This window comes from Rhea pennata, chromosome 6, assembly GCF_028389875.1.
Source record: "Rhea pennata isolate bPtePen1 chromosome 6, bPtePen1.pri, whole genome shotgun sequence".
Classification (NCBI taxonomy): Eukaryota; Metazoa; Chordata; class Aves; order Rheiformes; family Rheidae; genus Rhea; species Rhea pennata.
This window is the reverse complement of record NC_084668.1, coordinates 29,828,182-29,842,815: the sequence shown is the minus strand read 5'-3', so window position 1 is coordinate 29,842,815 and position 14,634 is coordinate 29,828,182. Positions and strand designations below refer to the sequence as shown.

General features: G+C 33.2%; 1 protein-coding gene across 1 annotated transcript in view; it reads right to left on the bottom strand.

Annotated features, from left to right (window-relative positions):
* Nucleotides 1-14,634, bottom strand: part of ANKAR (ankyrin and armadillo repeat containing) — a 24,784-nt gene extending 10,150 nt beyond the window's left edge. Inside the window, exons 1-12 of the mRNA XM_062578935.1 lie at nucleotides 13,903-14,634; nucleotides 12,826-13,263; nucleotides 12,241-12,456; nucleotides 11,150-11,171; nucleotides 9,430-9,610; nucleotides 8,476-8,695; nucleotides 5,836-6,037; nucleotides 4,601-4,809; nucleotides 3,220-3,324; nucleotides 1,609-1,853; nucleotides 1,304-1,472; nucleotides 149-390 (exon numbers count right to left, since the gene is read on the bottom strand). Of these exons, the coding sequence (XP_062434919.1) occupies nucleotides 149-390; nucleotides 1,304-1,472; nucleotides 1,609-1,853; nucleotides 3,220-3,324; nucleotides 4,601-4,809; nucleotides 5,836-6,037; nucleotides 8,476-8,695; nucleotides 9,430-9,610; nucleotides 11,150-11,171; nucleotides 12,241-12,456; nucleotides 12,826-13,263; nucleotides 13,903-14,500 (2,847 nt within the window). The 5' untranslated portion in view covers nucleotides 14,501-14,634. The remainder of the gene's footprint in view (nucleotides 1-148; nucleotides 391-1,303; nucleotides 1,473-1,608; nucleotides 1,854-3,219; nucleotides 3,325-4,600; nucleotides 4,810-5,835; nucleotides 6,038-8,475; nucleotides 8,696-9,429; nucleotides 9,611-11,149; nucleotides 11,172-12,240; nucleotides 12,457-12,825; nucleotides 13,264-13,902) is intronic.

Sequence of the window (14,634 nt, the reverse complement as noted above, 5' to 3'; positions counted from 1 at the left end):
TTTTAAGATGTTCATATTAAAGGTCCCAACTACCTAGTCCATGAAATGAAAAGTTTTCCAAAAGTTCAAGGTAACTGCATTTTCTACACTCTTTTCTCCTGAACAAATTGATGTCAAACAATCCAACAAACACAAGAGAAATTCTTGCCTTTAAGAGCTTCAACAGATCCTTTGTTACTGATTTTTCCAGGAATGCCTTCTGCACATGAGTGTTGTTTTCACATAGTGCCTCTATAGCCGTAGCACCTTCTATCTGTACATTGATATTCCTTTTTTTTAGCAGTTTAACTAGAGGATCAATTGCCTCTGCATTTGCAATGACATCCTGCATTTTTCTATTCCCTCGAGCAAGTTCTGCAATAGCTGCAGAAGACACAGCCTGTAGTACACCTTTGAATGCAAGAAGTATTTATCAGTTAGAGGTAAGAACCAGTGCAACCATTTGTTATTTTTACATATAGAAACTCATGTAATTTAAACAGATTTGATTTCAAATAAGTGTTAGCACTGAAAGTTTTTAAATGAACTAATGCAGATCAAACAAACAAACAAACAACAATCAACAAAACAGTTATTTTGCCCAGATTCCTGTTCAACGCATATCAGATCCCTATAGATTCTGAATGGCTTTCAAGTCCAAATGTTGAAGACTAGCAGATACTCTAAAATTCTACAGTATTTGCATTCAGGAACCATAATAAACTTTATTGTGGTTATAAATGCTTTGTTTTAAAGTGTGATTTTATTTTGACTTTATATAAGATAAAAATTTTTTTTGATTAAGTGTGGGTTTAAAGATGATACTTTTATGCTACTCACACATAAAATTTTCATTCACACAACCTTTATCAATATAATGAAAACAATGCTGATTTACCTGACAGGCAACTCCACATAACAATATCAAACCCCCCCCCCCCCACCAAAAAAAAAAAAAAAAAAAAGTGATCAAGCTATGCAGGCTGCAGCCAAGGTGGGAGCAGGACTCTTCACTTAATCATATATTTCCTTTGATGTTTCTGTATTGAAATTTAGTTTGTGAATCATTTTATACAATACATGTATACTTTGTAAATGTAAACGCTTTAAAGTATGCTGCTTAAACTAATCTGATGTGAAAGAAAAATCCATATTCAATAAGGAACTGATTTAATTTTTCAATTAACTGTGGCAGCCTTTTCTCAGATCCTGTGAGCGAACAACAGACACATTGCGATCAGTAATAAAAGTTTATGCTTTTCAAGTGTTTACAACAAGAATATGACACACACAAAAAGGAGAATATACATAGATGAATTTTTACCTGAATGTGAAGTTAGAAACTGAATAAGTAATGGGATACCCTGATGTTCCTTCACTTCCTCTTGATTACTTTTGTTCTGAATGCATAACACTCGGATACAATTTATTACATTTACCAACAAATCATCCATTTTACTTTCCAAAAGATTTACCAAAGATGGGATTCCACCCTAAAGTAGAAAAAAAGAGTACATCCGTTATATGAAACTACCCAAAGAGAGACTCTACAGTAGGTTTGTGTGTGAGGGCAGGCTGACAGTAGCTTTATCACTTAAGCTTAATAAATAATTCTGGATTCAGGCTTACCAGCTCTGCAATGACATTCCGGTAATTGTCCAAATGAGCAATATCATATAAGATAACAGCACAGCGGGACTGCAATTCGGGTTCACCACAGTCCAACAAATCAACCAACACAGAAATGCCTCCAGCTTTTGCTAAAGCTTTGGAAACGGCATCATGAGTTGAAATGTTACTAAGAACACCTGAAGCCAAGCACGCAAGCTCAATATCCTGGCTTTTTAACAAATTTATTATAGGGGATATAGTGCCTGCAAAAAAACAAAGTCACATGACTTACTTTCAGTCATGACAAAAAACATCCAAAATAGTATTTATTTTCAACTGACATTCAGAATATCAGATAAATAAGAGAAACAGATAAGTAGAACATATCTTACCTCTAAGATTTAACCTCTCTTGAAATACAAATAAAATGCAAAACTTAATCAGACATCTGAATATATTTATAAAAACGTGTAACTTCTCCTGGAAAAAAATTTTGGAAGATATGGTTTTGGTATATCGTACACAACTACAGAATATAATGAAAAAGCCTCTGAGTTAAGCTGAGTCTTGTTCTTATTAAATACACGAGATTTTGAAACATGCAGATGCAGGCATACTACTCTGATTCTCAAGTATACTATTTTATATATACTACTTCTGTTAAAGAATGTTAACTTACAGAGAGATGCAAACAGGATGCATGCGTCAATCAGGACTATATATCCAAAACTGGTAGCCTAAAAGCATGGCTCAAATGTTAATCTAACCTAATACACCTAACTATCTCCAGTTTCAAACTTCCTCAGGAAGGTACACCTCTGCACATCTGATCACTCTGATTACTGTAGCTTTACAAGACTGCCACATACAAAAACTGTTAGACTATAATCAGACCAAAGTTAAGTCTAGCCCAGCATTTTATCTCCAGCTTGTAGCTGATGTTTAGAAAAGAGAATGGGAAACGGACTGAGCTCTAACACTTTTAGTTTTCACAATACTTACAATCCACAATATGCCTGAAAAAGCATTCAACTTTGTTGCTTTTAAACTTACTGTCTGATAACTTCATTGATGCTCCGTACTGAGTTTACAGTTTCCCATGCTTATCCTTTATAAAAGGAATTTTGACATTCAGTCTTTCTGCAAAAGCCTTCGCTGTACCTATTAAAATCTTGATTCTGTACTAGCTCACTGGCTCTCCAGCTTCCGACAAGTTCAGTTTTAAAATTATTAGCAGCTTTAAGATTAGCAGCATTGTTTTTCAAAATGTTTTTTATCCAGTCTTTATATAGCTTTAGATTTAGTATACCATAGCTTAATTTTCTTTTTCTTTTTTTTTTCTTTTTTCTTTTTTTTTTTTTTTAAGCTTACTCTGTTATTTTATGTTACCAGAGAGAAAATTAATCCCCAAAGTAGTTACTTAACCATTGTGATCCATATTACACATACATCAAGCAGCCTTTTTAATCTGTTCTGAATAAAACAGGAATTGTTTGGCTGCATTTAGCACTTTATGAAATCTTTGTGCAGCAGCATTGTTGCTAGCAACAGATGACAGTGTAGTTAATTTTAGGCCTTACCACAGTAACGTTCAAGCAAATATTAAGTATATTTGATGCACTGTATTACCTGCATCCAAAATGCACTCCCAGTAGTAATCTTTTGCTAAGCAAAGTACTTCCAAAGACCTAATGGCCATTTCTCTCCTTCTAGTATCTTCACAGTTTAACATTCCTATTTAGAATTAAAATACATTTTACAAAAAAAGAAATCCACAAAACAATTATACTTTTGAATAGGAATGGTAGATTCCTAGACCCTTAAAATACTGTAGTGTATTTCACCATAATGATATTCCATTGCAGCCACAGATTCCTATTTCATGAAATCAATAGTAAAAATCCCATCAACGTAAACAAGTTTTCATGCCAGATATTTCTGTTGTTGGTAGGTCGAGAAGAATTTCCTTTCCCAGAACTCAAATTAAGAAAAAAATTTATTGTACACTTAAAAGACAAACATACTATGACAGAAATATTCAAGTGCTATGTGTTCATGTGAATATGTGAGTACGTAACTGCTTGTTACTGGGGGAAAAAATCCTCCTCTCAAAGCCCCCCCCCCCCCCCAAAAAAAATCATTCTTACACAAGGCCTGCAAAAAGTTTTCCTAACTGCACCATGAACTCTGAAGAATCCTCAAATGTTATTCTTCTGGCAGTAGTAGGAACAATATAGAAATATTAGCTTTTACCTTCAATCAAGCTCTTTTCATAGTCTGTACCTTGCAGTATTTAATGCAGTAAAAATAGCATATAATATCCTTTGCAAGGCCCTCTTCACAAGAAAGAGAAGCTAGCAACAGCAGTAAGTATACCTGTGACTTTACAGGGTGACAACTTTGCAGATAATATCCTTTGTTCTGTTTAAAATTTAAAATTAAGTCAAAAGGATCACAATTACGCAAAACAAATGCTGCTTCCAAAAAGAGCACGCATTTCTCCAAGACGCTACTTTTTCCACTGTCAAGCTGTGTTACAGGTGTACCTTTAATACTAGAAGATATTGATCCTGAAAGCACATAACAATCACTTGAATAGCTTTATTTCACTGCATGAGATTAATTGCATACAAAAATTCAAAAACATTCTTAAGTGTTAGCCTGATAGCCTCAAAATAGTAGAAGAAATGCCTGAGAATGGAATAAAACAGTACTTTAGTGGACAGTAGTCTCGAAATGAAGATGAAATCTACTATTCATGTGACAAACTTAGATTTTTAGCATGCAGAGGTTACACTTTTTCCATCAAATTCAAACGTCAAAGAGAAGAAATAACCCCAATAATACTTACGTTAAAGAGTACGTCCCTAGAGAAATTCTGATCCTGATTCACTTTGGTTTCATTACTTGTAATTTGAGGGTTATGTAATTTCAAAACTGGAGGGAAACTGCAAGTGGTTAGATAGGAATTCTACCTATGAAATGCTTGGAGACACACTTATGTACTTACCTACAATAGTACTCCAAACTGGAAGATGTGGATTATTTATCTCTAACAGATGCTTAAGAATTTCTGTGTGAAAGTAAAGCACTGCTAAATGAATTACATTGTTTCCTTCACTGTCAGTTTTTTTGCAGTTGGCACCAAGAGAAAACAAATACTGAAGTGTGTCTAATGCTCCAGATATGGCAGTAAGCAGTAGTGGAGTAACTTGATACCTTTAAGGCACAAGAAGACATTCTAATATAAATATACATAACTTTTTCTATGTCAAATATTATTTAAGACATGGTTACTTAAAGAGAATTTCACAGAATTATTAAAATAGTACTTTTAAATGAAATCCGAAAAGATACAAATAGGAAGCTTTTTATTCTGATATATTAATTTACCATATTTTACAAGTTTTGTCTATTCAGTTTTTATTTGCATTAGGCTGAACTGAGGCTGACAAGGAGACTTCAAGTTAGACTGACAATGCTCAATTTTCTGTCAACTCCAATGAATGTTACAAAAGACCTTTCAGTTTCTGTTGTTGGCAGATACAAAGCTGCACAGTATCATAAGGCAAAAAAAAAAAAAAAAAAAAACAAAAAAAAAAAAAACAAAAAAAAAAAAACACCTTAGCACATCAGCAGGACCAAAATCCTCTCTCTTCTCCTTCAACTCTATTTCAACATACATTTTGATGCTACAAGTTAGACATCAACATTTTCAGATAAGTTATTCTACTTTCATATGGACAAATAACCCATATCTGTTCCACACTGAAGGAATGGTTATTGGAGCAGACTTGCACATGACAAGCCCTACATCTTGTTCTCTTCTGTTCCCTGAAAACAGCCAGCAACCAATCTGTTTGGATGTGCCTATGCCACAACAGCAACCATAACTAATGGTAGAAAAGGGTACAATTGCTAATGCTTATAATATGTCTTCACTCATCCAGTCCATAGATGCATCATAAAAATAGAAAAACACAATAATTGATATTTCCAGCCTAAAGAACAAGAAATTATAAAACTCTGTCCTTCAAGGCAGCTAAACTTTTAATTGTAGATGACACTGGTGGATCTGCCTCCATACATTTAAGGATAGTGCTGAAAACATATTATGTCATCCTTATTTTGTAAGTTTTTTTCCCCTCTTCTCAATCTCAACTTTTTTCTCTTAACTTTTTTTTTTTTTTTTTAAACAATGACTTTTTTAATACTGCATTACTGAAAACACTTTTAGTAACTTACTCAGATGTTGTTTCAGTCTCTAGTAGATTAGGGTCTTTTCTGCAGAGAACTGTGATACAAGCAATATTATCATAGAATGCTGCATAATGGACAGCCAGCCATCCTCGATGATCAGACACTTTATAATCTGCCTTCATGGCAAGGAGACAGTTAAGTGTTTCAATAGATCCACACTGAGCTGCTAAGTGTAAGGCAGTAGGACCTAGAACTAATATATGAGAAAAATCTCACATGCTGACCTAAATAAGCAAATGATTTAAAGTATCTGTGTGTATAAGGGTATTTTCATTATATGTGCAGAAACAGCTTATATAAACAACTGATAAAAGCTGTTAGTTCAGTAATAGCACAGTCAGCTTTTCTCAACATACAAAAATAAAATGTCCCATCTTCCATATTACAGTATATATATTTTGGAAAATTTTGTTTTTACAGTCTCCAAAAACTTGTATTATAGTCTTCTTGATTTAAATGTGAATACTTTTTTCCCTTTTCCTTTGTGTTCCCTATAGAGCAAGGGTAATAGGTAACTTACCAGACTTTTCATAAGTCTGCACACTTCTTTTTCCTGAAAATAAGCATACAGTATACAATTAGAAACAATACTATCACTCTGAAGACCTGGCAGTGCCAACATTTGTAAGGATGAACAGTAGTTACTGCTAAATAATAAGCTCCAGAAGTATAGAATTCATTCAGTTGTGAAAGAAAATATCCCCCTTGTGATGGGATTATGTTCTATTCCACCACCACTTCCTTTTGAAAAGTAACATAAAAAGGAGAGAGTCACCCTCTAAAATGGCAACTCAGAACTAACCAAGATCACTGGCATCAACAACTCACTCTAAAAAGTGGAAAGAAAACGTAGCACAGCACAGCAGGCAGTTTGAAATAAGTTAGGGAAAAAAAAAAATCACATTACGTATATTAGCTACAGACATATGTATTTTTAAACACAAAGATATCAAATATCAAGCTATTCAGGGAACTAAGAGTCTTCACTTACCTCTAAATAAGCAGACAGTAAACCAATAAGGTAAAAAAAAAAAAAATCCTTTCCTTAGACAGGGAATAAAGATGGCAACAAATATTACATATGTGAACTAGTTTATCATAAGTAGTGTTTACTATTGCAGACTCAGAACTACTTTTAAATGAAACTTTGAATACACTGCTTAATTTTTTCCACACCTGCTTTTATTTTTTTTAAAGCAACTAAAAATGTTGGACATACCCAGTCAACACCTATTATTCTGAGATAAGTTATTTTCTGTGAAGATTGCACAGGTACAAGACTAATTTTCATTTTAAAAATTGATTCTTCCCTCTCTTGTGGTGAATAGTTTCCCACACATTATTCATTTAGCAATTTATATATTTATGTTTTTAAGATATATGCATTTTGACATCCAAGGCTAACATATTCAACAAAAGTTAGTGGAAAATATGACTGATAAGCTTAATACTATACTCACGTGCTTTTTCTACCTTACTCTTTTGTGAGTGTTCTCCTGTGTAAAATATCAGTTTTATAAACATTATCATATATTCTACTTTTATTTTATACAAAAAATGCATATATCACTAAATATTTGTACATACATATATGAGAGAAAAAATGTAGGTAAACATTTCTGGAGGTATAGATACATAGATATTATGAAGAAGAAGAATATAAGTCTTATAGGGAATAATATAAACAGACATAATTTAAATGAAACAAATAATCAAGACCACTATAAAATGAGGCTGAATAATCTTGAATATTTCCAATGAACAGAACATTTTTTCTATCCTTCTACATAGCTAGTCCAATAAAGGAGATGCCTGAAACTTACAGAAAGACAGAAAAAAAACTCTTTAAGAACAGTGTATTTCCGTGCAAACAGATATACTAACGCACAGGAATTTGTTCCTATTTTCTCTTTCTACTACAGAAGATGGAAGGAATCCAGCTCTACTAATCAAACCAGTTAGAAAGGACAATGGTAAACTCAAGTTATGTAAGTTTTAAAATCTGTATCAGAAACCTTTCTTAACAAGTCTCGTCGTTTAAGTACGGTTCCTGACCATGGTTACTTTTCTTCATTGGTACTTCATCTGTGAAGTAAAAAACCATGGTCCTTCAGGAACGAACGCGTGGCATTCCTAGAAAATGCAGACTTCACCATCCTACTGGGCTTACAAAGTAGGAATGTTTAATTTCATTTTTCTCAAAGGTCTATTAAAAACAAGGACAGCCACATGAAATAGTTTTTAATCTATTCTGCCACCTGGCATAGCTGGTTCCTTGTCAAAAGGAATAATACAATTAATTGTCATTCTTTGTACTTCCAAATCCTACAGCCCGTAAAGGACAGACATTCCACAGATGAGTGCACAATTGTGTATTCAGTCATGAATAGCTTAAAAATTAGAAGTTTAAAGCTTTTAAGAGAATGAGATATTGTGACTTGCTCAGGTCCGTTTCTCACACCAGAGCTAGATTCCTGTGAAGTTTCTTCTCTGAAGTTTTCGCAAAGTTTAGAAAGAGATCACATTTCTCTGTATTGATACTCTTTTCACAAAACGCCTAACAGGAGTGAAAAAGAATGCAGGATCCTAAAAATCATTGTTCTCTCAACGCACACTGTATCTTACCAAGGTTAATGCGAACAATGCATCTCTGATTGATATCTGCATGAGATTTAATCAGTTGATATATAATTGGAACACGATTGTACATAGAAGCATGGTGAAGAAGGGCAAAACCAGATTCATCAACAACATTGAAACTGGAGGTAGATGCTTTACGACAAAAAGTCAGGAAGATAGCAGCTAGTCCTCTCTTGGCAGCTGATTTCATACCATACGCTAAGCTCTAAAATTTGTAGAAAATAAAACCGTATTAGTACTTCAGAAGAAATTTGTAATAATTTATACTTTGGAAAAGATAACATGAATGCATTAACTTCAGTTCTTTAATTTTAGATCGTCCTAGACAGTAGTTTTCAATTGGTATGAGTTTGTATAACAGGGCTCTGACTATCAAATTTATACCAGCTAAAGACCGTTCTCTGAGAATGATTGTGCAAAAATGTTATCAGGCTACCTCAACAGATTTGTTGCTGAGATTCACAAGCTGTACTATGTGTTACAGAGACTAAACATCATTTCATTACAGTTTACTTATATCAGAAATAAAGCAACCAAAGCAGATGTACACTAGCCAAGTGAATGGCATCTGCTGTGGCTCACATCATCCATGCAACGTAATCTACTAAATTATGAATCTGCAATCATTTTTTTATCCTTCATCAGCTTTATATCATAATACTGAAGACAATGGCACATTGTTCGTGTGCAACTGAATGAGATGTGAAATCAGGGTTTGAAAATGTTAATGAGGGTAGAATAGAGGCTGCAGAGCCATTAGTAGCAGTGATGATACATAAACCTAGAGACTACAATTCCATTTATTGATCTCGGGTGGAATCCACAGGCTTGGAAACAAACAGTTCACTGTAGATTGTATGAATACACTCTATCATAATGTTTGTATTTAAATTTCTCGAATGCAGATGCACTCTAAGAGAAAAAAATTTCATCAAATACCTTGCATTTAATAGCTTCCTTGTAACCAAATCTTTTTTTGAATTGCTCAAGAGTCTGTAAATCAGTAAAGGCAACTCTTTTAGGCTTAAGAGTGCTTATTCTTTCATTTATGGCTGCCCACCATGGTGTCTTATATAGCTGCTGATAAAAACCTTCAAATTCAATACAGATCACATAGTAACTGTAATTAAAACATGAAAACCCACAGGTTAGAAAGAAAACATTTAAGAGCTCTCCATAACATTTTTGGCTTACATTCTTTTCTCAGGACAGCAATTTATATAGACAAGACAGAAACATGACATGGTGAATCTTGGTAAAACTTTTTACAACATCCCACGTGACTTATCATTAGCAAACTGAGGAAATACACTCTTTTTCAGTAAATCACAGTAAAGAATGCACACACAGTTTATTGAAAAATCTGTGCTCAATGAATAGTTATTGATGGCTTATTGATGAACTGCAATAATAGATAACAGGAGAAGAAATATGGGAGGTTTGTTATTACTGCAGTAAGAATCTGAAAAAAAAAATGAAGATGGTATACCAATACACTCCCAGTCTGTAAAAATATGTTAGAAAGAATAGTGTTTAGTTGTTGTCCTCTGCAGGAAGAATTCAAGTATTCAGCTAAATTTGCAGAAAGGACTGCAAAAAGGCTTAAATGTTATGAGTTTTCCTTTTTAAGGATGCGAAATATGGGAGCACACTGTCTATTAAAACAGAATCTTCAACCACCGAATGTTATGAAGTAAAATATCTGTTAGGAATGTTCTACAAATACTTCACCTTCACTAAGAACAAGATTATGAACTGCTGGAACTCTAGAGATCCCTTGCAGTCCTACACCATTATAATGTATGCATTAAATATATATGCCTTGTCCTCCACCTAGCTAACCTTCAGGTTATTACTGAAACCAGTAGAATGCAACTAGTTTATACTACCTCAGGAGTCATTTTATTTTTAAAGTTAAAGCATTTTCAGTAACCATAATAGTTAAACAAGTATTAACATTTTAAATTTAAATAGAGAATTTCAAAATGAAAATATTTTTTATGAAATATGTTTGAGTAATAGTTTTAGATTAGTTAGCACAAATTACTTGGAATTACACGAAGTACTTACCTGGAATTTAGTATACGTTCATCAAGACTCCCACTTTTCTATACAAGAAATGATATTACCATGGCCTCCTATAGGACATTTGAGCATTGCCAAATTTGAAAGTGAGAGAAAAAAGCGACAGCCTCTGCTTGTTTTCAAACTTAAACATTAGTTTTATAGTGCTTTTATAAGAATACTTTTAAATGCTTGAATTCAAGTCATTGAAAAGACAATTAAGGAATCTTATATATTAAATTTATTTTAATATAGCTAAATTAAACACAGTTTAAATTTGTTTCTACAAAACTTTAGGTTTTCATTATTTCCAGAACAGCAACATTACACAAAAACAATGCTTGCAAAAAATGTAGCCAGTAACCCAATTAGATGCATGTACAACACTAAGTAGCATTTGAAAGAGTTGTTTAAGCTGTTAAAATGAAACTTGGATAAAATTACATTTTCTCCATCAAGCTATAAAAATCTTTATTCCTGCAAACTTTCAGGGTGTACTCAGTAATTTCAGTTAAGTAACAGTCAACCTGAGAACAAAAAAGACCTATTTCAAAGACTGTATTTTATCATCTGTGCTACTACGTACATTCCTTACCTCTTACCATCAAATTCCATGACTGGAAGAGGATAGTGTTCTCTACACAGCATACCCATGCTAAACAACTGAGCCATGTGGCTTGATACACTATGTTGTATTTTTTCATAGGCAGCCTATGGGGAAACAGTTATTAAATTAACCATACATAAATGTTTATGTTAATAAAATGATTGTTAGAATTACAGCCTCACCAGTCATATCAATGCTCATCAAACGTACAAGCTGAAATACAATTCTGACTTCTTTTCACATTTTAAGGTGCTTTGCATCTTTATACAGATCGTTTTCAGATGACAGGGCAAATACATAATAATATAAAAAATTAGATACGGATTATTTATTAGAATATATATTATGTATTTATTATTTATTTATTATTATATATTATATTAAACTATTCCTCTGGGAATAGTTTATACCTCCTCAGGTGAATCTGTTTTGGTGATTCCCAAAACTGGCATTATGCCATGCAGAAATGCCACATGTTATATGTTAAAACAAGAAGTCTGATACCTAAGGGCTATGTATCTTTTAGGGCAATACCGTCCTTATGATTAAGACAGCTTAGGTAAATATGTATAGCTCAGTACTGACACTAAATATTCTAACAGCATACTTATTTGAAAATGAGTACTGAACTCTACTAGCCTGGTCTATAAAAACTGCTTGGATAATCAAACAAACCTTCCAACTTAACATAGTCTAGATAAACCTACTAACTTAGAACAAGCATTTTAAGAACAGTAGCTATCTAACACCTGGCAATATCTGGCACTGTACAGGTTTTAAAGGCAAAATCCTATGCTGCATAGAAAAAGCGAAATCCATAGTTAAAATTTCACCCTCCTGGAATAAGCACAGTACTGCCTATTCCACAACATGTAATTCCAGGGCAAAATACTGATTCAGTTCCCCATGGAGTATGAAAACAGGAATGAAAGTATCCTCAGACTACATAACTTGACCCAGAGCCATAGCAAGACAGACAGAAGAGTATTTGTATGTTTGCTTTGGAGCAGGGGGTATACACCATTACCATTCTCACCTCTTCAAGTACAGATAAACTACAATATTTTCTCATATCTTACTAGCTGTGAAGACACGCACACATACATTACATGAAAGAGAGCAAACCAAAACCTTGATCTCTTCTGAAATATCCTGTATCGAAGGAGTACCAACATCAAATTCAATCCCTCCATGGGCATGAAAATACTCATTCTGTGCATATTGAAAATGCTGACATTTAAAATTTTGTCCAAGAGAAAACGGTGGCAACTCTCTCTCTGTTTTAAGCTCTTGATCTACAAAAAGATGTTTTTAAGTGAAGTAGTATTATGAAATAGTTTAAAACACTAAATAAATTTTAACACTGAAAGTATTAGACCCTAGACAGATTTATTTTAGTGGAAACATGTTATTTTGGAATAACTATATTGGGATGAATTTATCATTAGTACAGCATGGCTGTACTAATGATACATGGCTGATTTCAAAGGAATCACGTTATGTGATACATAGCGTATCACAATTAATCTCAGGCATTTAAAGTTACTACATTCAGAACTCAAATTACATCCTACATATTCAACATATTCAAATAGTTTTCTTTGTATTTTTATATAAAAACATAGAATTTGAATTTAAAAAATCAGTAAAATTACATTTCTTACTTGAATATGGCTGAAGTAGTTTATTTAAATTTGGGATTTCCATCTTCTTTTTAAACCCCAGTAAAAATGGAATTAAAAAGCTCATTAACTTGAGATATTCTATATTTCTGTGGATTGTAATGTTTTTTTCTAACTGTTTCTTCAGAAGCTTTTGGTGAAGAGCTAATCTCTGCTGTAATCTCTGATATGTTTCTGTATTTAAGTAGTCCTCTGTTGATCTTATAACATTGGTGAGTCTATAAATTGCATCAAACCTAAAAAAATTTTCATGTTGCTCAACTTGCGTACAACCAAATGTCACTTTAAGTATTATGTTATCAGCATATTGCATGAAGAAACTTTTTTCTTCTGTACTGTTTGGATCGTAAGTTGGATCTTCATTCATATTTTCATCATAGATTCCCTCAAAATCCTGTTCAGTAGAAACATCAGTTAGACCTGTAAAACATAGAAATACAAAAATCTACAAGGTCAAATGAAACATTTAAAACACTTGTTGCCTGCCATAAAAATATATTTGTACCACTTAAATTCAAATGTTACTCTTCAATTAAAAAAATATATAGTTGTTGTCGTATCTGTAAACTGACAGTATTCTAATACTGTAGAAATTATTAGTTATATATTACTAAAAGTTAGAAGATATTTTGTCTCTAACACCTTATTTATCATACAACAAGGTAACTGATTTTAAATCTTAGTTACACAAACATAGCAAGTAAATATAAAGAAAGCTATGTAAAATAGTATTAGAAAAAAATAAATGCCTATGTCAATTCATAAGCCTGGAGCTATAATTATTTTCAGATAGAGCATTCTGACTACTTTTGAGAATATCTGACCGCTCATTTAAATAACTGCAGTAGAAGCTAAGCTCTTTTTGAATTGTGGCAAATGACCATTTTTGGACAGCTTATAGTTTTACAAGAGGTCCAACAACTTATATTTTTTCAAGTAATGATCCTAGTTTTTAAGTGAATACCACACACACACACATTTACTCACATACATATGCAGCATTAAACTTATTAGGAGTATAATAGCAGAAAAAATAAAGGAAGGTATTTTTATACTCACCTCCTGAGCAAAACTTTAAAAAAATATTCTCCTCTGTTTGGGGTTTTCCATCTGCATCAATGTCCATTTCAGAGCGCCACAGCTTAGAAAACCTGACGCGTTTCTCTTTGGGTATGTATGCCCCATGCCACAGTGCTTTTAGCATGTAATCAACACTGATCAAAATTTGTCCAATTCTGGTATCAATGTAAGCTGGAGGAAGCTGACAAGAAGTGCTTTGATCATAATTACCATCTAAACTGATCAAAGGTATCTGGTTTAAACAATAAATTCCAACAGTCAATTCTCTCAAAATCTGATGGACTTCTTTACAATCTAAGGGTATATCTGAAACCACTGGTGCTAGCAAAATTGCAGTCCGGGAACTTATGTTTCTTAGCTGGCTCACCAGTCCGCTGGGAAGCTCTATTGGGCAGTGTATGTCATCTTTTGAAGCCAGCCAACTAGAGGACATGGTTGTAAGTAATTCCTGCAACTCCGTTTGGTCATACTTCTTGAAAAAGGTGCTGGCATTTTTCTGCACTGCTAGGTTTGACAAATGGGTTGCTTCATCAACTTGTTCAGGTCTTGGGAACGCTTTTTTGACAGGCCTGAGCATTCTCCAAGGATATTCTTCCTCTGTTTCCAAAATAAGATACTCAAAGGCTAACAAAAGTAGGAGAGTATTATTTAACCAAGTATTATATTAGTATGAGCAAGAAAATAACACATTTAAGAACAAGATTAAAAGCA